We start from the raw sequence: 25,470 nt of genomic DNA, 5'->3' as shown, positions 1-25,470 counted from the left end.
TGAATGGCTGCTGACCTACAGTAGGCTCAGTCATGGCTGTGCAGTCCATAGAACTTAAAACTACGCAAAACAGTCGACTCAGCGTCACAGTTTTTTATTGGACTTCGTATTTATGAAGACAATCATTCAAAATGTTAAAACTATTTAGGATGGAGAACCTTATTAACATTAACATGTCACATGTGATGCTCCTGTCATCTGTTGATGTTCTGCACCTGCTTCAGTTTTCTTTGGATATTCTTGGCTGTTTATTATGAAATAATTCTATAAAACTCAAAGCATAATCACTGGACAAGCATCTGCTGTGACATCAGGATGGCCGCCACAGCTCATGAGAGACCACACGTGGCCAAAAAAACATCCTGGTCCTACCCGCTTTGGTCCAGCAGGGAGTGGTGTGTAGACACATGGAAAAACTACACATGAACCGATCCCACACACCAACATTCCTGGTCAAACTGGAAATCTCACACAACCTCTTCAGATTAAATGTGACATTGGAGTAAACAAACATGGTGGAGAAGGAGCATGCAGATTGTTTCCATCACCTTGCTTTCTGATTGATTACAAGTCACATTCTGGGAACTGAACACTTGTTTGTTCTCGATGTTGGACAAAGACAATCCAACGTAGCCATGAATCATGATTGGAATGCATCTGATGTCCTTCTGAGCAGACCAGAGCGCTCTCAACACACCACACATGGCAGGATTGTCCATTAACTGAATTCAGAGCCGTTTTGAGAAGGGGAGGATCGGGTCAGAACTGGGCATGTTTATCCTGCTTGTTTCAGACATGGAAAGTCTTCTGAGTTCTTATTTAACCTTGACATGTTTCGACCGATGACTGCAGTCTTCATCAGAAGTGTCACAGATGTTTGTGATGGGTCTTTATCAGCTGGTCATGCCCACCCCTGCTGGCTGGTTTTTGGAGAAGAGAATCCCAGGTGAGACAGCTGATAGGCCCCCTCGTCTCGGTTCATAGTCCACTGTTCCCGCCTACTTGTTTCTATGGCCTCCCTGATCCAACTTTTATTGTCTGAAACAAAAAGAATCTTCTTAATCATCTGAGAAGAAGAAATAATAAACATCGTAAAGTATTTATCCTGCTGTGTGAACAGTTCCTACCCAACCCAACGCAACACAAGAATGGTTAAAGTTGGGTTCTAGAGACAGTGAGAGGATGCAGAAGCCTCTGAGTGAGTCACAGCACACTCTGGGCTTACGGGTGGCATGAGCTTTCTCTCTCTAGAGAGATGGTTGCACCTAATGATGGTTGCATGCGTAATGACTAATAAGAGCATTAAACAGTATTTGAATCAAAAATAAACCAATGCCCTCACCCAGAGCGCCAGTACAAGTCTGAAGTCCCGCCTCCACAAATATGCAGAGTAGACGGGACCTTCAGACCTACATCTCTAACACACAAACCCTGGTTCCAAAAACACAACATGGCCGCCCATGACATGAGATTTCAGCTTCACTTTTCTACAGCAGTGGTTGGTGGATATGTACACTCATGGACAACACTGGGAACATGTGTTGTGAATATTTTCACTGTGGAAACAGGAGCAGAGTCACATTTACGATTGGTCAGTTTACCTGGAGATCTCTTGCAGGTGCCCCAGAATCCCTCCCAGCTGTACAAGGATCTGTTTCGCTGCCGAGGCTGTCGTCGCTACCTGTGCTCTGCTGACATTAGTCCAGCGCCCGGAGGCTTCCTGGGTGTTCTTTGCAAGCACTGCGCTAGAACCGACAACATAGCAAGACCTCGTGAAGACCTCTCTTTATACAGAAATATACTACAGAAGCTGAGAACCCAGGAGCAAACTCTCAGCAAAGAACCATCAATTCTCACTCTGCTGCAGGTAAACTCTTCCTTTTCTGTTTGCTGAGCCTTCAAAAAGATGTCACTCTTCCATCTGGATTCTTAAACCTGTGTCAGATTTATCTCACTCTTGCACCATTTGAGGTTAGCCACGTATTGCACATAGCTGACTCCGGCTTGCTCTTTTGTTCAGGTGGAAGACATCCTCTACCTTACAGAAAAGGTTTGGGAGTCTTGCTCTGCTCTCAGCGGCAGCAAGGACCTCTACAAGCTGGTGTTTGTTCGCTGGGAGCATCAGGAGGACTGGAGTCCCTGGAACTGCATACTTCTGTCCAATGAAGAGACTTCAACTCACCTAAAGATCAAGGATGTCAACAAGGTTTGTCCATGTAAATATTTGTGCCTCACAACTTTCTATTTGACTCTGACACCAAGGTCAGCAGTTCTCAGCCTGTCCCCAAAGCTGAGAGATGTGAGATGGAGCACAGCCTCCTCTCGGTAACTTATTTTGTGTTCAAGGTTTAAAGATTCCTCTACATCCTAAACCCAGCCTTTTCCTGTCCGTGTGTCCAGGTTTATTCCACAACGTTCACACGCTGGGTTGGACAGAAACACAAAATTGCTCGAGAATACTTCAGCCAGATTCCCACTCTGGCTAAATATCTGGAATCTCAGCCAGCTGCTGCCGTGGGAAACCAGTTCGACTCCCATCACATCACTATGGCGACTGGCAAGCATGCCCCTGACAACACATCAGCCTCCTCACATTAAAATGGTTGCTGTCTGTTAGTGATTGTTGCAGCCTCTGCCAGCGCTGCTTTAGCCTGTAGCACTGTGGAAGATTTAAATTGAAATAAAACAAATTTATGACGGCTTTGTTCCTGATTCTGATTCTAAATCAACGTTTTGTTTGTGTTAAAGAACCAGAACAAGCAGGTGATCGTCATGCTACTGGAGCAAGACAGTCTTGGAAGAGGGCAGGGTTATCACCACTGTTGGAACGGGAGTTAGCCCAGTGAGCCGAGCTATCTGGAAGAAATGTGGCTACTAATAAAACTCTCAAACTCAACATCCAGACCTGGAAAAACCTCGTCCAATCAGTGTGAATGGCCTATATTTGATGATTGGATCCATCCATCTGATGTATTTTCCTTCAGTTTTAGTCAAACTGACCTCCGCCACATGTTTTGATAATGTTGGTGCAGAGACGTGCTCAGAGCATTTATAATAACTGATACTGTACAACTTCAACAAAAATGGAGTATTAGGATAATTAACTGTAAAACCTCGGACTGGAAAGCTGCTAAACCCACCGTTTCCCGTTTGTCCAAATATAAATATTGACCCAGATTGAAAAATAAAAGTTGCGCGGAGCCCCTGCACAGAGCTGAGGATGACGCCACATGTGGCTTTAGAGCTGCAGGTATCTGACCCAGGTCTTACATTAAAGCTGCTCAGTAGCTTCAGATGGGGAGGGGTCAACAAACACATCGTTTCAGTGCAGGAATCCTCCGTGGTCCGAAAGTCACGTCCATTCAGACTAGCCCTGGTCACATACAGCTCTAGGAATGCTTTAGCATTCATGAGTACATCTCTAAATGTCCCACCGTTGTACCTCTAGAACAAGGGATGTGGTGAACCCAACCTTAAACGCGTCAGAGGCTCAGCCTTTCTAGGACTCTCTTTGTGTTTAATGACCCGTTAATAATCGGCTAACCCAGCTATTGGGCGGTTCAGTCAGTGCTTTGTTATGTTTGAGCTTTGCTCATTGAGTTTTCTTTTGTTTCTTCTAAATTTTCACTGATCATAAGTATTAACTGCAAGTCAAAGGTCCTGAATAGACTTAGCAACTGTTTAACCATCTGTCCGTGGCTTCCAGATAAAAAGTTAAAGGATACCAGAAATCTAAGAATGAATACATTCTCCTGTTTCTGTGAAGATGAATCACACCGAGTTGTTTTTGTAGACGCGTGTCTGTCTATGTTTAAATGTTAAGCCCCAGCCCGGGGCTTTTTAAACAGCCATGCTTTCACAGCCACACAGAGCCCAGAACGTCAAAACGGCAGCAAGGTAGGAAACATCGCTCCTCGCTCTTGGCTGATATTCCTTCTACTGATCATCTCCATCGGTACGTCTAACGGGGTGATCCTCCCTGACCTGTGCTTTAAAGGAAAACAGTTTACTTTACATTTTGGAAACAAAGACTGCGTTTTAATAGTGAAATGTTTCACTACCCCAATATGAACCACTGGACTACTGCATTTTGCCTTTGTGTGAGTAGTCCTCTTGAGAACCCGGTTTGTGTTCATTCAGACATTAAGTTACACTCAGTGGTGATCTGTGTCTAGATGTGCCATAGCTGTAAGTGTGAGAGTGCTGGCCAGTGTACATTACCTCCACCCAGCTGGGTTAGGGTTAGCTAACGCCAGCTCTGCTGCTCTTCTAGCAGAACATAGTGGGTGTAGAAACGGGCTGGTTGAGGAAGCTCCAGCACCAACTAGCTTGATGTTCAGGCTTTTCTTTTCAAAGCTGGGAGATCTCACATAAAAACTCCAGACTAGACCTTCAGGTGACACCTGTACAAAAAATACTTGTCAGAACTAATCAGATGACGTTTACATTGATCTCATATTCCATTCAGGTCCTCAGACAGGAATAGCTGTGATGAGCTCTTGTTACCAGGTTGGGTTGACCTTTCAGCAGGTTTCTGATTAGACCTTTTGTCACAGAAACACAGAGGATGTGTGGACTCCTCTAAAGCTGCCTGGAATAATAGATCCCAGTATGTGTTCTACTCCTAGAACAACTTCAGATTGAAACATTTCTTATTTGGTCACGAAAGCATCCATCCATTGTCTGAACCCGCTTGTCCATGTAGGGTAGCAGGGGGGCTGGTGACTATCCAGCGGTCACCAGGCAAACAGGCGGGGTACCCCCTGGACAGGTTGCCAGTCCATCTCAGGTCATGAAAACAACTTTATGTCATTAATGTCCGATTCACACAAAGGCTTTTAAAATGATCTTATCTGTTTTTGCCAAGAGCGGCATGTTGGGAGTGCTCCGGTCTGCTCAGAAGGATGTTGGGACTGCTTGGATCATAAATCAGGAATTTTCAACATACTGGATTGTCATGGCTTGTTTTCCCATGTGTGGTGTGTTGTCTTTGCCGTGCTGGTGCACACCGCACACTGTAGGGCCAAAACTGTTAAAGCTGGGATTGTTCGTATCAACACATGTGAGGGGTCTATCTCGTTTACAAAATCTTCAAACCACTTAACGCCTAAAATCTGTCAGAATTCTAAGCAACAAACATTTTCAAACTGTTGCTTAATTTACTTTTAATGTAGCGTCTAAAAAAGCCCAGAATTATGCCAAGCAGTTAAACATGTGATTAACTTCATTTACTTTCCATAAACTACAGTAAGGCTGCATGGCAGTGCAGTTGGTACTGATGCCTCACAGTGAGAAGGTTGCAGGTTCAAATCTCAACTGTGGCCTTTTTCTGTGGAGGTAGCATGTTCTACCAATGCATGTGTGGAGTTAGCATGTAGACCGCATGCATGAAATTTGAAGCATGTAAGCGGTAGTCTAACGCTATTGGTTAGATATGGTCGGTGCTCAGTTTCCTATTGCACAAGCTCTGCGGGGCAGGGGGGCGTGCTTACTCGTATCACAGTACACGATGAGACGATCCCTTTTACGGATTTATAAAGAATAATTTCTTAAAGGGAAAAACTCCAGAAAGCTACTTTAACTGGAGAGTCTTTATTTCCCCTGGATGTGAGTGTTTTTATAATTAACTGTCTCTGTACTTTCTTGTGAGGGACTGAAGACATGTCCCATGTCTCTCGCCCAATAACCCAGTGGACATACACAAACCTAGTCAGGATGAAGCAGTTTATATCACGGATGACTGAATTCAAGAAATGTGCAAAGATTTTCAGAGGTTTTGGCTCCCAATCACAATCAAATGGAAACATGGTTAAGACATGCTGGGACTAAATTGGGACAAGAAGAAAATCTGTTTGGAATCACAAATCTACCTGATATCATTGGCTTTTTACAAAATTAGCAAGATGAATGCATTTAAACATTCTGTGTGATTCTTGCAGATGTTGCACCTCTGGCCCAAATCCAACAGTCTCAGTCCAGTGCGACTCCATACTAGGTATAGTTCTGTTACTTACCAAAACCAGCAGTCAGGTCCAGGCAGGGGTGCTGCCAGAAATTCTGGGTCCTATGGAAACAAAAATTTCTGGGCCTCCTATATTTTTACAGATAAAATTTAACAAAGATACCAAGCATATTGCATAGGGGCGACGGTGGCACAGGAGTTAAGTGCTCGCCCCGTAATCGGAAGGTTGCAGGTTTGAGTCCCGCTCAGTCTGTCGTTGTGTCCTTGGGCAAGACACTTAACCCACATTTCCTGCTGGTGGTGGTCGGAAGGACCGGTGGCGCCAGTGCTCGGCAGCCTCGCCTCTGTCAGTGCGCCCCAGGGCAGCTGTGGCTACATCATAGCTCATCCCCACCAGTGTGTGAATGGGTGAATGACTGATTGTGTTGTAAAGCGCCTTGGGGAGTTCCAGGACTCTAGAAGGTGCTATATCAAATACAGGCCATTTACCATTTACCATTTAGTAAAAATGTCTAAAGACGAGTACAAAGCCTAAAAAAAACTTTGGGAATATGCAGTTGTTTTACATGTACACATTTATTATCTCAATGGCATGCACAACAGAACATAATGTACACATATTGACATATACTTTACATGAACAAGCTTTAGCTGGGTCAAACTGATCAATCAATCAATCTGCCGCTTCAGGTGTATGACGTCATCAACGACTAGTCAAGGTCAACTCGATTTTCATTACTTGACAGTTGACTTTAAAAAAAATTAAGTTGTGCAGCCCCTAATATACACACACACACAAACACACACACACACACACACACACACACACACACACACACACATTATATATATTACCAGTGTGCATCATTCTAAAATTACTTGAACTACTTTAAGTAATTAGGATTTTTTTTTTCTTATTTGTTTGGCTAAATCTTTTGTTTATTATGTGTTTATTGTTTGTTGAATCTTTTGTATGAAGTTGGTTCCCTTTTTTGGTTTCCAATTCAGAAAGATCAATCCCAACTAATGTTTCCACTCCCTTTATCTTTAATTTGTTCTGATTATAAAAGGTTTTATTTCATGGGTGATCAATCAGAACTCTTGAAGAAAATTTAAAGAAAGTTGTCCTCTTAGAATTTGCACTAATTCACAAATTACAGTTGATTTTGCTGTAGATGTAGAATAATCTAGTCCAGGTCTGAAGAGTCTAGGTGATGCAGTTTTGAGCTCGACCAGATCTACGTCAGACCAGATATTTAAAAACTGAGAAATTTTATTTTTTTAACTGTAACAAATCAAACACAAACCATGTTTTAAAGGCTATTAGTTTAAAGTAATCTAGCCTAGTCCAGCTCTGAAGAGTCTAGGTGTTGTAGTTTTAGAGCTGAGCCAGTTCTAATATGGTCTAGAAAAGTGCTGGAATCCGCTTCCTTTCAGCTTTCATAAATCAAAGAAAGTTTTTAAATGATGCCTTCTAGAATCCCCCAAGGTGTTTTACAACACAGTCATTCACCCATACACACACAGTGATATGATGATGAGCTACAGTGTAGCCACAGCTGCCTTGGGGCATACTGACAGAGGCAAAGCTGTCGAGCACAGAACCGGCACCACCAGTCTCTCTGACCAACACCTGATGCAAAATAACTTAGTGTAGGTTCAAAAGGTCTAAGTCTTGTAAATTTATACTTAGAGCAGAGTGAAGATGCTCGGGGAGTGGAAATACTTGTTAGAATTACCCTTTCTGACGCTGAAAATCATAAGGGAACCAACTTCAGATTAATCTGGTGAGTCTTTTTAGCTTTTTGTAAAATTTTAATCATTTGTTCTCGATCAAGAAAAAGAAAGAAAGAAAGAAAGAAAGAAAGAAAGACTAATCGCATCAAGGACCTCTGAGTTGACCCATAACCAGGGATGATACACATAACTCTAACAATTAAATTCAATTCAAGTTTATTTATATAGCGCCAAATCATGACAAGAGACGTCTCAAGGCACTTCACATAATTAACATTCCAATACAGGTCAGTTCATTAAGCCAATCAGAAATAATGTATTCCTATATGGGCTGCATGGTGGCACAGTGGTTAGCACTGTTGCCTCGCAACACGAAGGTCGCAGGATCGAAACTCGGCTGCGGCCTTTCTGCGTGGAGTTGCGTGTTCTCCCCATGCATGCGTGGGTTTTCTCCGGGTACTCCGGTTTCCCCCACAGATCACAACATGACCTATAGGTAAAAAAAATAATAATTGTAAGTCGCTTTGGGTAAAGGCGTCTGCTAAGCACATAAACATAAACATATAAGGAACCCAGCAAATTGCATCGAGTCACTGACTAGTGTCAGTGACTTTACAGCAATCCTCATACTAAGCAAGCATTTAGCGACAGTGGAGAGGAAAACTCCCTTTTAACAGGAAGAAACCTCCAGAGGATCCTGGCTCACTATAAGCAGCCATCCTCCACGACTCACTGGGGATGGAGAAGACAGAGCAGACACACACACACACACACCGCTGTAACAGCTGTTTTTGCTCCAGAATGACATGTTGATGTGTACAAACCAGATGTTTGAACTCACGGAGGCTGCTGGTCTGTTGTGCGTGAGCAGATCGCACAGCAGGAGCGAGCTTGTGATGAGCGAGTGCATTTTTGCTGCCTGGGCAGTGCGGAGCAATGGAGAAATGCGTTTCAACAACGGAACTGACCGGAATACTGACGCAACACCGGTGCGTAAAGGTCCAAGATTCAATTAGCAACAGGAGAGAGAGGAGGAGAAGGTAACACAGCGAGAGAAACACACGTTTCTAAGCTACACGGCAGAAAAAGTGTGGGTATTTAACCTCTTCATTCTCCCACGAGACCGACGCCCAAGGTTCTGCTAGCAAGCAGCTCAGACAGACAGGTGGAATGAACCATTGTAAAGGGGAGGGTTGTGACTGAAATAGTAAAGATGTTAAATATGAAATCTATGGTCAAAATAGACAAAGTACACATTGAGCGCATGAGGGTCCCTAGCACATTTAACGTCTGTATTAAAAAAGAGAAAAGAAATAAGAAAAGTAAAAAAGGGGTCTGCTCTTCTGGGCCCATCCTAACCTTTCACCCCTTTACAGCGCTCATGGGTCCAGGACTCAGTCAGCTCTCCTCACACTGAAAAAAGGCAGTTTTTAGAGTTTCAAAACGTTTTTTTTTAACATTTTGTTATTGAATCTTTTACACGAGTGTAGCTGCCTAAATCAACACATGTAGAGGGTTTTCTCAACAACGTGGGAGTGGATATCAGTCAGTACTTAGTGTGTAAAAATGGTTTAGATTTCTTTTAACGAGCTTTTATGGCAGCTCCTTTGAATGTAGAGCAAAAGCCTTGTGTCTCAAACGGCGTGTTAATGATTAACCAGAAAGACTCAAATCAGCTGGTAAAGTATGCACGCTTAAGGATATGATTGATTTATAATAACGGCAACGGGGCCATTTGTAACAGTACAAAAGTAATAATAGCCTTTGTTATTTTATTCTATTAAAATGTCATAAGGCCTAAACTACCGGACACGTTTAATGAAAAACAATTAAGGCAGTCGTGTACGTGTCCAGAGAGTCAGAGAGAGAAAGTCTTCCATAACACCACAAGACATCTACGATTCTGTCCCCCAGTGGGTTTGTTCTCACAGAAAATCTCTTGTACTTGGGCCATTTTCTTACAATAACTAAATGTTTTCTTGTCTTCCCATTAAAATTATACAATCATGTCTTTTAAACATGAACCAGCTGTGTTTTATTTGTCAACCACACTATTAAAATGTAGATCTGCGTTAGCGTTGACGATTCGTGTTAAAGATTATCCTCATATTTAGGAACACACGGTTCTGTATTCAGCTGAACACAAGTCATGAATAATGAAACAGTAAAAAAAAACAGTCAGTGTAACCTGAACCCTCTGAACTCTGTTAGGGGAAGTTAGGCTTCAAACCTTTTCAGGATTAATTAATTCAAGACTTCAGCAAGCAGCGGGTGTGTCTATAGAGCACACTTGCAGTAGCAAATTCAGACAACAAATTAGCTTACAAATGTTCATGCCTATTTACAATGTTCTAACATACTATAGCTATGAATATTTAGTGGAGATTAGAAAATAATAAAGTAGTTCCCTCACATTTGTCTAAAATCCTCCACTAATAACACGGTTCAGACAAAAGGCAACTATCGGACCATGCAGCTGGCGGTCTCTCTGAACCGTCACGCTGCCCTGGGTCCTCCACACATCACACACTCACATATTCAGCACCAGAACACCATGTGAGAGGTTCTCCTCTCAATAACATCAGAGAAGGAGAAACAGCCGGCTGCTACCATTTCAACTTTAGGACAAACTACAAAGTCCCAAAGAGAAAAACACTATTTGAAGTCACAGACAACAAAAGACGTTTGGATGTAATAAACAGTGACTGGTGTTTAGCACCGTCTCGTTTCCTTAGGCGATGTGGGTTTCTGGTTCCAGCAGAAGTGTTTCAGGGAAGATACCCGAGGGAGGGGAGAGTGTTCCATGACCGTGTTTGCGTTCAAAACCTAGCTTGTAGATGCACTATAACAGCTTGAATGGGGAGAACGTGCTAACTCCACGCAGAAAGGATGCAGCTGAGGACATGCCTTAGGCTATCCACTGACAAAGTTTAAAGCTGCATTCTGTCACATTTAGACTCTCGTAACAATGATAATGTGGTGTGAATTGTTTAGTCAGCTTTTCATCCCAATTTGAAAAATTACAACGTTGTGAAAATTTTAATGTTCAAATAAAAGCATTTAAGATCAAATTTAAATACCAATGCTACATCCGACAGTAGAAGGCAAATTATTAATGTAAAAGTTGACATAAAATATGTAAAGGTAATATTCGTTAGCATCAAAAGTGCAATCAAATGTCAGTAGCCTACTTAAATAACAGCAGGAGAAAAAAGATCCCGTCTCTAATTTCTCAGAGTCCAGTTAATGGTAAAAATGTTTATCAACGGTCCCATCTCAGTTCCTCCTGCACATTGATTAATGATACATCATTAAAGTAAGATGGTGGTGTCTCAGACAGGGAAAGTAGTGCACCTCGACTTGGAACGTTGTGAATCGGTAAGTGGAATACTTCGAAGACCTCCCTAATCCCAACGGCACGTCTTCCAGTGAGGAAGTGGAGGGTGGGAACATTGGGTCGGGCTCAATCTCTAGTGTCGAGGTCACTGAGGTGGTCGAAAAGCTCCTTGGTAGCAAGGTCCCGGGGTGAAGGAGATCTGCACAGAGTTCCTTAAGGCTCTGGATGTTGTAGGGTTGTGTTGACTGACGAGGACAATGTGAATTGGTGCTGGTCTGCAGACGTTGTACTGGTCTGTCGTGGTGATGAGCGAGCTGAGGCGCAGGGCGAAGCTCTCGATTTACCAGTCGATCTACGTTCCCATCAGCACCTATGGTCGCAACCTTTGGGTAGTGACAGAAAGAATGAGATCGTTGATACAAGCGGCCAAAATGAGTTTTCTCCGCAGGGTGTCTGGGCTCTCCCTCAGAGATAGGGTGAGAAGCTCAGTCATCTGGGAGGGGCTCGGAGTAGACCCGCTGCTCCTCCACATTGAGAGGAGCCCGTTGAGGTGGCTCGAGGATCTGGTCAGGATGCCTCCTAGACGCCTCCCTGGTGAGGTTTTCTGGGCACGTCCAACTGGGAGGAAGCCTAAAGGTAGACCCAGGACACGGTGGAGGGACTATGTCTCTCAGCTGGATCATCTTGGGATTCCCCCGGAGGAGCTGGCCCAAGTAGCTATGGAGAAGGAAGTCTGGGCCTTTCTGCTAAGGCTGCTGCCCCCGCGACCCGAACCCAGATAAGTGGAGAAAGATGGATGAATGGACGATGCATTTGTAACTCTGTCGTGTGATTATTTAATATAGTACTTTACTTTTAGCAGCTCATTTTTCAAGTTAAACATAACCCCAATAATTTTTTTTATAATTGTTTTTCTCAGAGAAAATTTTCGTTTGCTTTTAAAAGATTTCTTATTGAGATACTTTTTCAATTAAAAGTGTATCTATTTTATAGGTAAATGACAACTTTATATCCCGATTATTACTCAGACACGTCAGCTATTCCGATGACTTCACTGAAAGACGGATCCGTAACTTGATTGTTACATCAGACCTCTGCAGGAGAACTCCGCCACCTTTCGTGTGCTATAAATGAAATGCCGCCTCATGATGTTATCTTGCCTTTGTGTTGGTACACAGATAAGCTGCAATCGCTGACATCTGAGGGTCAAATATGAATCAATAACCTGAGTCCATGACTCTGCATTGCAGCCTGCTCAGAACCGGGGTCAATCAGCGCCCTTTCTGACTCCCACAGCTGGATGAGAAAAGTCCAAACTCAGGAACACGGAGACGACAGGAAGTGGAAGACAATGCTGAGAACTTTGTGGAGACAACTGTGGAATTATCACAGCTTTGTGTTGATCATCGTCACACCACTGCTGCTGCTCCCCATTCCTCTGGTCATTAACACGCAGGTGAGTTTATAGCATCTGTTTAAAAGTGTTTTTATAAAAGTAAACCAAGCTCAGTGGGAAAAGCAGATGTAGCAATCATTCATGCTGAATTAAACACTCCCTCAGACAGGAATGCGGTTTCTAACATGATATACCGTAAATCCTCTAATACAGGCCGGTATTCAATTAAAGGCCTGGGTCTCCAATTTTGGCCGGTGTCAGAGTCAGCGGAGGTAAATAATGGCCGGTCTCTTATTGTGGCCGGATGGAATGTGGTAACAAGCAAGTACAAGCGTCCCAGCGGCAGGGTTATAGTCCCTAAATCAACCAGCAGGGGGCAGTAGGGGTTCACGCAGACATTTATTAGGCTTTTTCTTCAAGCTTTATAACGCTTCAGACACGATCCTCTATCACGCTCCTACCACACAGAGTCACGGTGTCAGTTAACCATGCTAATTCAACCCGCTCCACAGAACACACATCACCTTCCCTGTGGCTTACATAACACTCACACAACACGCAAATCAGCACATAGGAACTAGCAGAACGATAGGAAACACATATAACACAATACCCAGAATGCACCTGGCTTACAACCCCAGCTAGGTCATTACACTATCAAGTTCAAAGAGAACGTGCTGATTATGCTGCAGAACACTATGGGGAGCAGCAGTAGGGGGTGTATGAACTACAGTAATCCCTCGTTTATCGCGGTAGATGCGTTCCAGACCTGGCCGCGATAGGTGAAAATCCGCGAAGTAGGGACTCCCAGCATGCCCCTCGCGGGGATTCCCTCCACGTCGCAACTACGTCACAAACCGCGGCTATAAACGGAAGTCGCCTTTACAGCTCAGTCATCGTTTCTTCAGATTCATGATCAGAGTTTCCAACCTACCGATCAATCCAACGAACTATCAGCTCATAGTAAGTTATCTTACTTACTTCTGGAAAGCCCGGCATTTCTGTGTCACTTCGTTGACGCTCGAACGCTCGGGGGTTTCCTAGAGCAGCCGGCGTTTCACCGACGCTCTCACTTCCGCGTCTGTGAAACCACGCTCCCTATTGAATTATCGTATGATCACATTCTCTGTGATCAGCAATGCGCTGTGCCAGACCGTAGGTACTGACACGCGATCGTTCATGTCGGTTCAATTCCTTTAATGTTTTCTGTCTTTTATTTGCGCCTGATGCATTTCGCTGCATGCTGTGGAGCGGGGCGGTGCGCGCATCAACTTGTCCTCCAACGCACTGATCACTGATACGGCCGCCAAACAGCAAGCGCTCCGCTGTTTTTGCGGTCGGTAGATATTTTAGAACTGCAGTTCAAAGGTAACTCATGAGGTGAATATATATGAACCCAGGCAGCAGTTTTTCTTTAGGATTGAGAGGAGATGCAGGAAGATAATAAACAGACAGGACAGAAAAATAGTCAAATAAAAACAAGTTAGTTTTTGTACCTGCTGTTGCAACAAACAGACACCACTGAAGGTCATCAGAAGTGAGGAACAGAAAATGAAATAATTATTTTAATGTTTAGAGCAGCAGGAACTCCGAGAGGCTGCAGGCACATCAGTGAGTTTGCGGCTGCTGCGCAGGGGAAGGGGGGAGAGGGTTGAAGCAGAAACTACCGTTGTTAAAAGAAATGTGTTTAACTTTGAAAATGTGGGCACAATTTTAATTGTCAAAAACTCCAGCAAACCATTAGTTCATTTTGCTCAAATAGAAATAGAGGCCTGCCTCTAATACTGGCCCTCCTTCCAATAAAGGCCTGGAGCTTGATGAGCTTGAGTCAAATACAGGCCCGGGCCTGTATTAGAGGATTTACGGTATTTATAATTAATCGGATCTTCCTACTGCTCCATTAATCATTTCTAATACAGAGTCCAACCTTCTGTGAAGTGCTGAGGTTTAGAGCTTCTGCATGGCGTCTGAATTCAGCATTAAAATATCAGGGCAAAAGGTTTAAATGTGTCCATTTTAGTCTTAAATATAAAATGAACCTTTTACATGGAAAAAGCTGAGCATTCAAATAGAATGTTTTTAATTCTCACAGAAAAGTGCTTTGAGATAACGTCTATCAGTCTCAGCTATTTTGTACCAAGAGCAGAGAAACACCTGGAACCACAGGGCAGTGAAACAAAGACCCACAGGACAGTGGTAATCATGCATTTTACTGCAGTCAGGGAGAAATTGCACAGAATAGACCTGGAAAGAGGATGCAAAAAAAAGAAGCTCAAAGAAGCTCTTTAAAACCAAAACCTTCATTTCCCTCAAATAGAGACAGAAATAATACAACAGATTACAGCTTGAGCAGGCTTTTGAACACAATAAAAAGAACAGGCTATAATGAAACAGATCATCTTGTTTAGACAGAAGGAAATGTGAAAGAAGAATAAATGGTAAGGACAACTCAGAGATTAAAAATCCTCCCTGTAACCTCGTGGGTCCATCAGAGACCAAGTTACTTCACACGTTTCATTCAGTTTGGTTTGTGCTGAAACGGGTTTCTTTTCCATGAACTCTTTTTGTCATTTAGGAGGCAGGATGTGCTTTTGTGATGCTTCTGATGGCCGTGTACTGGGTTACAGAGGTCATCCCACTGTCGATGACGGCCATGCTCCCCGCCATTCTCTTCCCCATCCTTGGAATTATGAAGTCCTCAAATGTAAGTCAGGCATGTTTTGTTTTATTTCTGTGCTAAAAACCAAACTAACAACTTTGTTTATTTTTCTAAAACTCATCTTTCAGGTGGCAAGGGCATATTTCAACAACTTTCACTTCCTGTTAGTGGGGGTTATCTGTCTTGGTACATCTATCGAGAAGTGGGGTCTCCATCGCAGGATCGCCCTGAGGCTTGTCACAATAGTGGGAGTGAACCCGGCCTGGTGAGAACCTCTCATCTTCTTCATGAGGAGAGAGTGGGCCTGACTTACCGTAAATCCTCGAATATGGGCTATTATTTACTCAAGAGCATCCTGGTTCAGGCCTTTATTGGAAGGATGCCAGAATAAGAGATAGACCTCAATTGCAATTTGGGCAAAAATAAGATTTTGTGTCTATTTGAACCTATAAAACCAGGTTCGTTTGTTGAAAATGTACAGTTAACATTATACGTACGAATGCGTATAGAACATTTACAACAAACACCGTTGTTTCAGGCTAAATCCCAGTATGGTAACAAACGTAGCAAACATGCTGGTAATGCATTGTAAAAACTTGGTGATAATTAGATCATTGATTCACAACAAAAGGCAACAGACACCTTACCGCTCCAAAGTTTTACCGTTCGTGTCTTGTTTGGTTTGAAGTAAAAATATAATTCTCCAACTGTTTAATCCTGATCCTCCACAGTTCCACGTTACAACACTGAGCTAACTGCTTAAAACATTCGCACTCTACAAGCTATTTGCGGTGAGGACACGTGAGAACAGTATCAAACTGTTTATCTGCAGATTTTGTAGCTGCATTTCTAAGCTGTTCAATAAAACACCATAAAAAAACTTTGGTAAACCCTTACCTGTGATGAAGTCATCACTGGGAACTTCAGCATTTTCTGTTCTGTTTCTGCTCATCTTGCAGCCGGAGATTATGATCCACTATTCCGTCTGACAAGCCTCCTTGAGTTTCCCTTCCAGTTCCAGTCTTGATACTCCTAGAAGAACGCTCTGAGGTAGCATGTGGGCGTCAGGGAGTGAGGACGGTTCTGGTGTCTGTGGCTCCGTGTTTCTAGACAGGGCGTCTGGTTTGACATTCTTTTATCCAGGTCTGTAAGACAGGGTAAAATTAAATCTGCTGAAAAACAGAGCCCACCTTGTTTGTTGGGGAATGAGTCTCTTGGCTGATTTGATGTACTCCAACTTTTCATGGTCTGTCCACACCAAAAAAAGGGTGACTGTCTCCTCCAACCAGTGTCTCAATTCCTCCAGAGCCAGTTTGACTGCCAGGAGTTCCCTGTCCCCGACATCATAATTACGTTCAGCAGGGGAGAGCATCTTTGGAGCAAAGGCACAGGGATGGACCTTATTGTCTGGACCCCTCTGAATGAGGACAGCGCCCACTCCAACGGCTGAGGCATCCACTTCCACAATGAACTGTTGTGTGACGTCTGGGGAACGGAGAACTGGGGCTAACGTGAACAGTTCCTTGAGTTTCAGAAACAAGACATTAGCTTGATCATTCCACTGGAAACCAGCCTTACAGGATGTGAGGGCATGGAGAGGGGCTGCTATCTTGCTGTAGCCTTTAATGAAGCGTCGATAGAAGTTGGCGAACTCCAAGAATCGTTGTAGCTATTTACGGTCAGTGGGTGTGGGCCAGTCTAGGACTGCAGACACTTCAGCCGGGTCCATGGGGATCTGGTTGGGAGAAATGATAAACCCATGAAAAGGAAATAGACGAACGATGAAATTCACATTTCTCTGCTTTGATAAACAGGTTGTTCTGTAGTAGCCTGAGGATGCAACTCTGACGTGTTTTTTGTGCGATTCCAAGTCTGGGGAAAAAATAAGAACGTCACCCAGGTAGACAAAAACATGTTTCCCCACCGTGTCTCTTAATACGTTGTTCACCAGAGCCTGAAAAACAGCAGGGGCTTTGGAAAGTCCAAAGGGCATAACTAGATATTCGTAGTGACCTGTGGGAGTGTTAAATATGGTCTTTCACTCGTCTCCTTTGCTTATACAGACCAGATGGTAGGCATTGCGGAGATCGAGTTTGATAAACACTTGCAACCCCTGGATGGAGTCAAGAGCAGTGTTTATAAGGGGAAGTGGGTAGCAATACTTTACAGTAGTGTTTTTGAGTTCTCTATAATCAATGCAGGGTGGCAGAGACCCATCCTTTTTCCCAACAAAGAAAAAACCTGCTCCAGCTGGAGATGAGGGTCGAATGATGCCTGCTTGAAGGGACTCTTTGATATATTTCTGCATGGCCGTGTGTTCAGTGACAGAGAGGGAAAACATATGGGGGAGTGGTACCTGGGAGGAGATCAATGGCACAGTAATATGGGCAATGGGGAGGCAGCATGGTGGCTCGGTGTTTACTGAAAGCCATCTTCAGGTCGTGATAATCTGGGGGAACTTTGGAGATGTCAAGATAGGTTTCTTGGAAGTCTTGTGTAGATAGAGTACATGATGATGCATTAGACAAACATTTAGACAGACATTGGTCAAACCAACTTAAAATCCCCCCTTTACACCAGTCGAGGTGTGGGTTTTGGGTTCAGAGCTAGGAAATCCCCAAAATGATCCGGATATCGGGGGAATTGATGAGCAGGAAGTGAAGGTTTTCAATATGGTTGCCTCCTAGTCTCATGCTCACTGGTTCTGTTTCATGGGTGACATGATGTATTCATGTGTTTTGGATATGGGGTGGAAACTCAACCCAATAGACTTGGCAAAAATCAATGTCCATAAATTCTGTGTCTGCCCCTGAATTAATGAAGACAGGACATTGATGTTCCTGGTTTGAGTGAGAGAACACAGCATTGGTGAAAGGACATAAAGGAGTTCTAGGGATGATATGGCCCAGTAGAGACCTCCTAACTTCTACTGGGCCTTGTCTTTTTGACAGACAAGTGTGGACACTGTGGCCTTGGTTTCCATAATAAAAGCACAAATGCTGCAATCTTCTTATCTCTCTCTCCTGATCAGTTAGTTTTATTTTTTTCAAGCTGCATTGGTTCTTCCTCATCAGGTTTGGATGAGAAGGGGTTACTCACAAATGTTCTGGTTCCTGAAACAGCCCGCCCATATAGAGAAGGACCAGGGTCAGAAGCACGAGTGGATCCTCTAGTTGTTCCTCTCCTTTCCACGAGCCTGAGGTCAATGTCTGTGGCGAGATCCTCCAGTCCCTCCAGGGTTCCAGGGAACTCCAGAGTGGCGAGTTCGTCTTTAATTCTGTCAGACAGACCTTGGTAAAACATGTCCATTAATGCAGGTTCATTCCAGTCACCGTCAGCAGCTATGGCATGAAAATCAACGATATATTCAGTGACTTTTCTGGTTTTTCTGTCCTGATAACAATGATATCACATATGCCACTCTGGACCATTCAGTAGGAAATGAGGATGGTTGTAATTCAAAGTGTATTTCACACTGAGTGAGAAAAGGACGACACAGTTTTGGCTCACCCTTGAAGACTTCCAGCGGAACTAGTCGGGGTTCGGGAACCACAGAGACCCAGAACTGAACCGGAGGACAGGAAGTGGTGGGAGTGTTTAATAAGCGGCTAGTTCCATCCGTGGTAAGTAGCAGACCCAGGATTTTGTTTACCTTTGTTTCGAGTCCGTAAATGGTGGTTTTGACTCCTGAACGCCAGTCCTGTGTCCGTGTCGGGTCGATGATGTGGCCAGATTATTCTCTAATGACCTGAGCTTGGATGTAAGACCCGTGAGGACACTGAACACAGCAAGACGTTTAAAATGTTCATTAAAACAATTCAGCAGTTTGTCACCAACACTGCAGAGAGAGATAGCTGGGTTGTAGTGAGGCGCCAGTGTGGTCAGAACCAGGGAGAAGGCTGAGACGTGGTCAGGTGTGAGTGTGGGTCAGAACCAGAGATGATGGCAAGAGACCCGAGGAGACAGGCGAGAGCTCAAAGTCAGCGGACAGATTCAATGTTGATAATCTGGCATATCCAATAGTGTGGTAGGGAACGAGGCAGGGGTCCAAAGCAGGGGCGAGGCAAGGCGAGAATCCAGGAGACCAGGTCGAGACACACGAGACAGACGATGAATGGATGGAAGGCTGGAGAATTTACTAGCTGTGGCATTCAACAATCTGGCACGGGTTGGAGAGCAGGCTGGGTGTAATATAGCAGAGGAGGCAAGTGTGTGACATGTGCTGATGACATGGCACAGGTGATGATAATTAAGTGGCTGAGGGCTTGATTGAGGAGGCAGCTAAGGCAGAGGAGGGAGGCACCCTGAGAGTCATGACAGAACGGCCTTTATTTACCCCCGCCAATAGCGAGACCGGCTAATGTAGGCCAATATTAGAGGATTTACGGTACTCACACACAAACATGAACATCTATGTTTGCACTCTGTTCACGTTTCCATATTTTTCCTGCTTCCAGGCTTATGTTGGGCTTCATGTCCGGCTGTTCCTTCCTCTCCATGTGGGTCCAAAACACCTCAGCTGTTACCATGGTGATGCCAATCGTGGAAGCTGTCCTTCAGCAGATCCTGAAAGCAAAGAAATCTGGATGTTCTGGCAAAGATAACCCTAACTTACAGTTAGAAGGTAGATTGATAACTTTACATATTGGTCAACCCAGCCTAGAGTGTAGAAAAATAATCCCTCCAGCATGTCCTGCCAGTGGGATATGCCTGGAATATTCTTTCCTGGAGGAATCTTGCCTGAACCTCCTTGGCTAGCTCCTTCTCAGAGGAGACTCATTTGGTCACCAGTAGCACCACGAGCTCATGAATATACCCTGTAATCTGTAAAGAAGTAAAGGAGTAAAAGAAACTCTTTTGTTTGTGTTAAAACTCCTGTAAAGTCATTTGTTACAGAACAAACTCTGAAATTTGACAGAAACTGTGATTGAAACAGAGAGCTATGACATTAAAACCAGTGTTGAAGCACACAAACATTTACTAAGACAACAAAGATTTCAATGGGAAGTCTTGATTAAAGTTGAGTTTTGTAAAAGTCTTCAATGCAATAATTGGCCTGACACGGTTCCTCTTTAATATAATCTTCGATTAAGCTGAGGATTCCTGTGGCTTTCATTAGAAACCCAACAGGGTCTCAAACAAAATCAACTAGACCAAATGTCGTCTGTTGACGTCAGTATTGTCACTCATCACCATGGAAAACCTGAGAAATAAAGTACTGGCTTCCTGCTGTAGGATGCCTACCAACAGCTTCACATCATCAGAGGGTTTGTTTGAACTGAAGCCATCATGATGGTGTAACGGAATGAAATGACTGTTTTCCACCTAAAAGTCATTCCCCCCCCTCTCCTCAGCAAGACCTAATCTGCATGAGATATTGTTCAAGGTCTCATGCATCTGCTTCTAAACTGTTTTCTTTTCCAGCCCTAGAGAAGAATGAGGACAAAGGACTCTTTCTTTTTAATAAATCAAAGAACTCTATTTTTAATAAGCTAATCAAAGTGTTAGTCAATAATAAAATGTGACCAATCTGTGAAATGAAAATATTAATTACTTGATATTATAATCCTGCAGAATATAATAAGTAACATAACTTTAAATGTTTCCACTAGAGACTGATCACACGTAGTGTTAAGACATGACACATTGCTTTTACTGATCCATTCAGAATCTGCCAGATCTGACGGAGGCGTGGTTTTGGTGGTGCTTCGTAAATCTGTCATCTTTTCATTCGACCATAAATCAAAACATCCGAAGTACAAAACTATGCCCACGTCATCTTTAACACCAGTTCAAAGCGTTCTAGAGAAGTTGTCGGAGTGGCCAATCCGTAACTTTCGTCTTCAGCCAAAAGAACCAACGACAAGCTGGATCAAATCTGTTGCTGTTCCACCTGCTGCAAAGTTAAAAGTACCCAAAGATCCATAAGACTGGTTTCATATTTACAATGGAATCTCATGTCTTATGGTTCATTAAATAATATGTATATTAAATTCTTACAATGTTAAGAAGAAGTCTGTTTTCATCTTTTAAATGTTTTTATTACCGTGGCAACGGTACAGCAAGGAAATTTCCATGAGTATAGATAGTAAAGTTTTATTTGATCTGATCTTAAAACAAAAATTGAACAAATGTGGTCCTGCGCGAGCTGCGTAGTACACGGGGTAAAGCGTCATATAGAAAGACATCTGATACACTCACCCAACATTAAAGGGCTGTTTACTTTATCAAAGTAAGTTATGATTAGTTTCTCTTCACTACAGTAAGGATTACTCATCAGCATAGAAACATACACACAGCTGTATTTATGTTGATCAATGTTACTTTTCCAGAAAGTGGCGTGTGTCCTGAGAGGATGAAAGAACCTGTCTGGTATGTGAAGCATTCTGATTTTTACAACCTTTTCTGCTCCAGTTTCACTCTTTATTGATCTCAGCAGCTATTCTCCTTGTCTTTTTGTTTATTCTGATTATAGAATTGTGTAAAGTCTAATTATTCTGTTTCTCAGTGATGAGAAGATACCCGATGCTCCAAATGAAACCTTCATTCATGTTGAGATTCACACAGTGTCACAATCTGATGCTCAGGTACAAACCTAAACACACTCTGACCACTGCTACTGCCAACCCTGTTACACATCACACTGTGAATGATTTTGTCACTTCTGCCAACACTTGTGTTAATAATGCTGGTAATGTAGCAAACTTCTTTTGTCCCCACTGCAAATGACAATATCAGTGTTTTTTAAATCACTTTCCATCCATCCATCCATCCATCCATCCATCCATTTGTGGCCACGGAGCAGCAACCTAAGCAGAAAGGCCCAGGCTTCCCTCTCCCCAGCTACTAGGGCCAGCTCCTCCAGGGGAATCCCAAGGAGTTCCCTGGCCAGCCAAGAGACATAGTCCCTCCAGCATGTCCAGGGTCTTCCTTTAAGTCTTCTTCCGCTTGGACGTGCCTGGAAAACCTTACCAGGGAGGCGTCCAAGAAGCATCCTGACCAGATGCCCGAGCCACTTCAACTGGCTCCTCTCAATGTGGAGGAGCAGCGGATCTACTCTGAACCCCTCCCAGATGACCAAGCTTCTCACCCTATCTCTAAGGGAGAGCCCAGCCACCCTTTAGACCTTACCAGGGAGACTCAGAAGTGTGATCTCTCTGTAGCTGGAACACACCCTACGGTCCTCCTTTTTAAACAGGGGAACCACCACCTCGGTCTGCAAATCAAGTGGAACTGTCCTTGATGTCCACACGATATTGCAGATGTATGTCAACCAAGACAGCCCTACAACATCCAGAGCCTTAAGCAACTCTGTGCAGATCTCATTCACCCCGGGGACCATGCCACCGAGGAGCTTTTTGACCACCTCAGTGACCTCGGCCTCAGAGATTGGAGAGTTCAACCCAAAGTTACCGGACATTGATCCACAACATCCCGAGTGGAGGTCAGACGCACAACACTGTACGCAGTGTTGGTAACACACTGCTTTCTCCTCATGAGACTCTGGTTGGTGGACCAGAATCTCTTTGAAGCCATACAGAAGTGATGCTCCATGGTTTTACCAAACTCCTTTCATGCCCGGGTTTTTGCCTCCATGACCACCCAAACCACATTCTGCTTGGACTGCCGGTACCCATCAGCTGAACGGAAGCAAGGAATGTAAATCACTGTTGTTAGTGTAAATCAGTGTTGTTAGTAATCAAACCTACATGTGAACGTACCACAGTAGGAATCAGTGACTAGTAGATAAAACTGAAGCATAAAATGAACTTTAATCAGTCATAAAATTTATCAAAATAGCAAAAATGATCAAAATCACTAGGAATTGAAAAATAAAAGAAAATGGAATTTGGATCAAACATAACAGTTAGTGGAGTTACTCACCGTTAACTGTCATGAACTCACTCATATAACTATGGAAGCCCACAGCACGACCACAACAAAGTCGAATCCATCAGATGGTCGAGGGGTGGACGCTTTAGCAGCCTGAGCTCGAGTCACGACACACACGCGGGGTGGGTCTGACCAATAAGACACATCGTCAGGGAGCCACAAGGGGTTGAAGGACTGTAGCGTACCAACAGCAGCACCTTGTTTGGCAAGAGAGTCTGCAAGGTCGTTCAGATCCTTATCAATTCCAGGTGCACGTGAATGTCCTTTGACTTTACGCCAATAGATCTGCATGTCACGTGATGTCGCTTGGGCATCACAAGCCATGGAAAACTCTTGATGTTTAACGGGCTTCCTGTTAGAGGTTAAGAACCCGTTACATCTCTGATCGCCACAGCGCCTGTCTGCTGCGTGGGCTGCCGGTGTCGGTACAGGATCTGCTCAGGTGCAGGATCGGCTCGGGGTCCTTCGACTGCCGATGACGTCAAAGTAGTTGATTGGTTGAACATGAAGCTTACGGAAGTGACGTTATCATGTTATGATTTTGATTGGTCAGAACAAATTTGCGGTCGTAGTCTTAGCAGTTGTAGTCCTGTAGTCCAAAAATCAACAGTTTTTGGAGAAAATATGTTTGAATTTCTAAAGGAAATGTAAAATATAAGCAAATGATAAACGGTGACCCTCAGAAGCTTGACACTGAAAATGATTGCCTCAATGTAGCCTTTAGTAATATCTTAGTCTCAATTTGTTTTACCCAAAGAATACATAGCTCCACCCACTTCTGACATCATACATTAGACCTTGAGCTTACTTATGGCATAGAGTGTGAGGAAATAACGACCTTTCCACACAATCCAGTCCTCTCGGACCACTTTCTGATAACCTTTGAGTTTTTTATAACTGAGTTCTCGAGACATGAAAGTAAATTTCGCTATAGTCTTTTAGAGTTATCAAAATATTAGCTTAATCTAAAATTAGCTTTGTATTTTAGATCCAATCCCAACCAAATTATTTAAAGATGCATTTCATTTGGTTACTGCTCCAGTCTAGATATAATCAATCTATCTTTAGTAAATGGATACGTACCACAGGATTTTAAGGTTGCTGTAATCAAACCTTTACTTAAGAAGCCTTGTCTGGATCCAGATGATCCAATGAATTATAGACCAATATCTAACCTTCAATTTTTATCCAAAGTCCTGGAGAAAATAGTGGCCATCCAAGTATGTGTGCATTTAAACACTAATGATCTGTTTGAGGAATTTCAGTCTGGTTTTAGAGAGTATCCCAGCACTGAACCTGCATTAACGAAAGTTACAAATGATATTCTCATAGCCTCAGATAAGAATCTTGTGTCTGTTCTAGTCTTGTTAGATCTCAGTGCTGCTTTGACACAGTTGATCACAATTTTCTTTTGGAAAGGCTTGAACATGTTGTAGGGATCAAAGGAACAGCACTAGGCTGGTTTAAATCCTACCTGTCTGATAGATTTCATTTTGTAAATGTACATGACAAATATTCTTAATACTCCAGGGTTACTTGTGGAGTACCACAGGGTTCAGTGCTTGGACCAATTCTTTTTACTGTATATAAGCTTTCAATTGGTAAAATCGTTAGACAGCATGGGATAAACTTCCACTGTTATGCTGACGATACTCAGTTATATTTATCCATTAACCCTGATGAACCTAATAGGTTAGTTACCCCAAAATTCCACTGTCTCCGCTCCGCTCCGGCACGAACTCCACAGCAAAATTGGTCCAGTTGTAGTCAATCAGAGCTGTTCCACTACTGTGGCCGTGCGGCGCAGTGCACCGCCCGCTGTTCCGCCATCCAGCAAAAATAGGATCGATTCTATTTTTGCCGGATGCCAGAGCACCTCCGCAGTCAATGGACAGAAATCACAACCGCCCAACAGGAAAGGGAGCAAGCACAACTTCCGTTATTTCACAATAAATCGATAAACAAAAAGCGTTTTTTTTGTTTCATATGCACAGGTTTAACAACTTTTAACAACTATCAATGGTGGCTGAACTTTAAATGCACAAAAATAAGCCATAAATACAGTTTCTACTATTAAAGTAGTCACACTTTGTTGATCCAAACACTGCTGATCTCTCAACACAAATGATGGGCAGATTAAACAGTTCATTTCGATGCTTCTCCCACACAATGGGTGTTTGGATCTAACTTCCGCGTTTATTGCTCGGACTGTATCTCAAGATCTCGAAAATCCCGCGCATGCCTGTTTGCGCACCTCAGGTCTCCACACCGGAGCGGAGCCGTTGTAGAGCGGGTACCAGTAAAAATTGAGTTCGGAAGCGAGCGGCTGCGGAAGGCGGGGGCGGGGACGGAGCGGAGCGGAGGTAGTGGAATTTTGGGGTTAGATTACAGGCTTGTCTTGAAGACATAAAAAATTGGACGATTGAAAAATTTCTGCTTTTAAATCAAGACAAGACTGAAGTTCTTATCTTTGGACCCGAAATTCA

The 25,470-nt window shown here is 43.4% G+C and overlaps 2 protein-coding genes across 5 annotated transcripts in view; both read left to right on the top strand.

Moving 5' to 3' along the window:
• iqub (IQ motif and ubiquitin domain containing) overlaps nucleotides 1–2,705 on the top strand; it is a 28,410-nt gene extending 25,705 nt beyond the window's left edge. The window contains exons 11-13 of the mRNA XM_015965633.3: nucleotides 1,619–1,867; nucleotides 2,021–2,206; nucleotides 2,401–2,705. Coding sequence (XP_015821119.1) covers nucleotides 1,619–1,867; nucleotides 2,021–2,206; nucleotides 2,401–2,598 — 633 coding nt within the window. The 3' untranslated portion in view covers nucleotides 2,599–2,705. The remainder of the gene's footprint in view (nucleotides 1–1,618; nucleotides 1,868–2,020; nucleotides 2,207–2,400) is intronic.
• A 1,052-nt stretch (nucleotides 2,706–3,757) lies between these two features.
• The window catches only part of slc13a1 (solute carrier family 13 member 1), a 44,339-nt gene continuing 22,626 nt past the window's right edge, over nucleotides 3,758–25,470 (top strand). The window contains exons 1-7 of one of the 4 annotated variants that reach the window (XM_015965636.2): nucleotides 3,758–3,897; nucleotides 12,287–12,492; nucleotides 15,008–15,136; nucleotides 15,220–15,356; nucleotides 19,549–19,715; nucleotides 21,424–21,463; nucleotides 21,600–21,678. In XM_015965636.2, coding sequence (XP_015821122.1) covers nucleotides 3,816–3,897; nucleotides 12,287–12,492; nucleotides 15,008–15,136; nucleotides 15,220–15,356; nucleotides 19,549–19,715; nucleotides 21,424–21,463; nucleotides 21,600–21,678 — 840 coding nt within the window. In that variant the 5' untranslated portion in view covers nucleotides 3,758–3,815. Of the gene's footprint in view, nucleotides 3,956–12,286; nucleotides 12,493–12,513; nucleotides 13,396–15,007; nucleotides 15,137–15,219; nucleotides 15,357–19,548; nucleotides 19,716–21,423; nucleotides 21,464–21,599; nucleotides 21,679–25,470 lie in introns of those variants that run through there. The other 3 variants (XM_054746511.1, XM_054746513.1, XM_054746512.2) reach the window with 3 other exon arrangements.

This window comes from Nothobranchius furzeri, chromosome 14, assembly GCF_043380555.1.
Source record: "Nothobranchius furzeri strain GRZ-AD chromosome 14, NfurGRZ-RIMD1, whole genome shotgun sequence".
NCBI classification, from domain to species: domain Eukaryota; kingdom Metazoa; phylum Chordata; class Actinopteri; order Cyprinodontiformes; family Nothobranchiidae; genus Nothobranchius; species Nothobranchius furzeri.
Note: the sequence above shows the minus strand (reverse complement) of the source record. Positions and strands in the feature narration are given on the sequence as shown.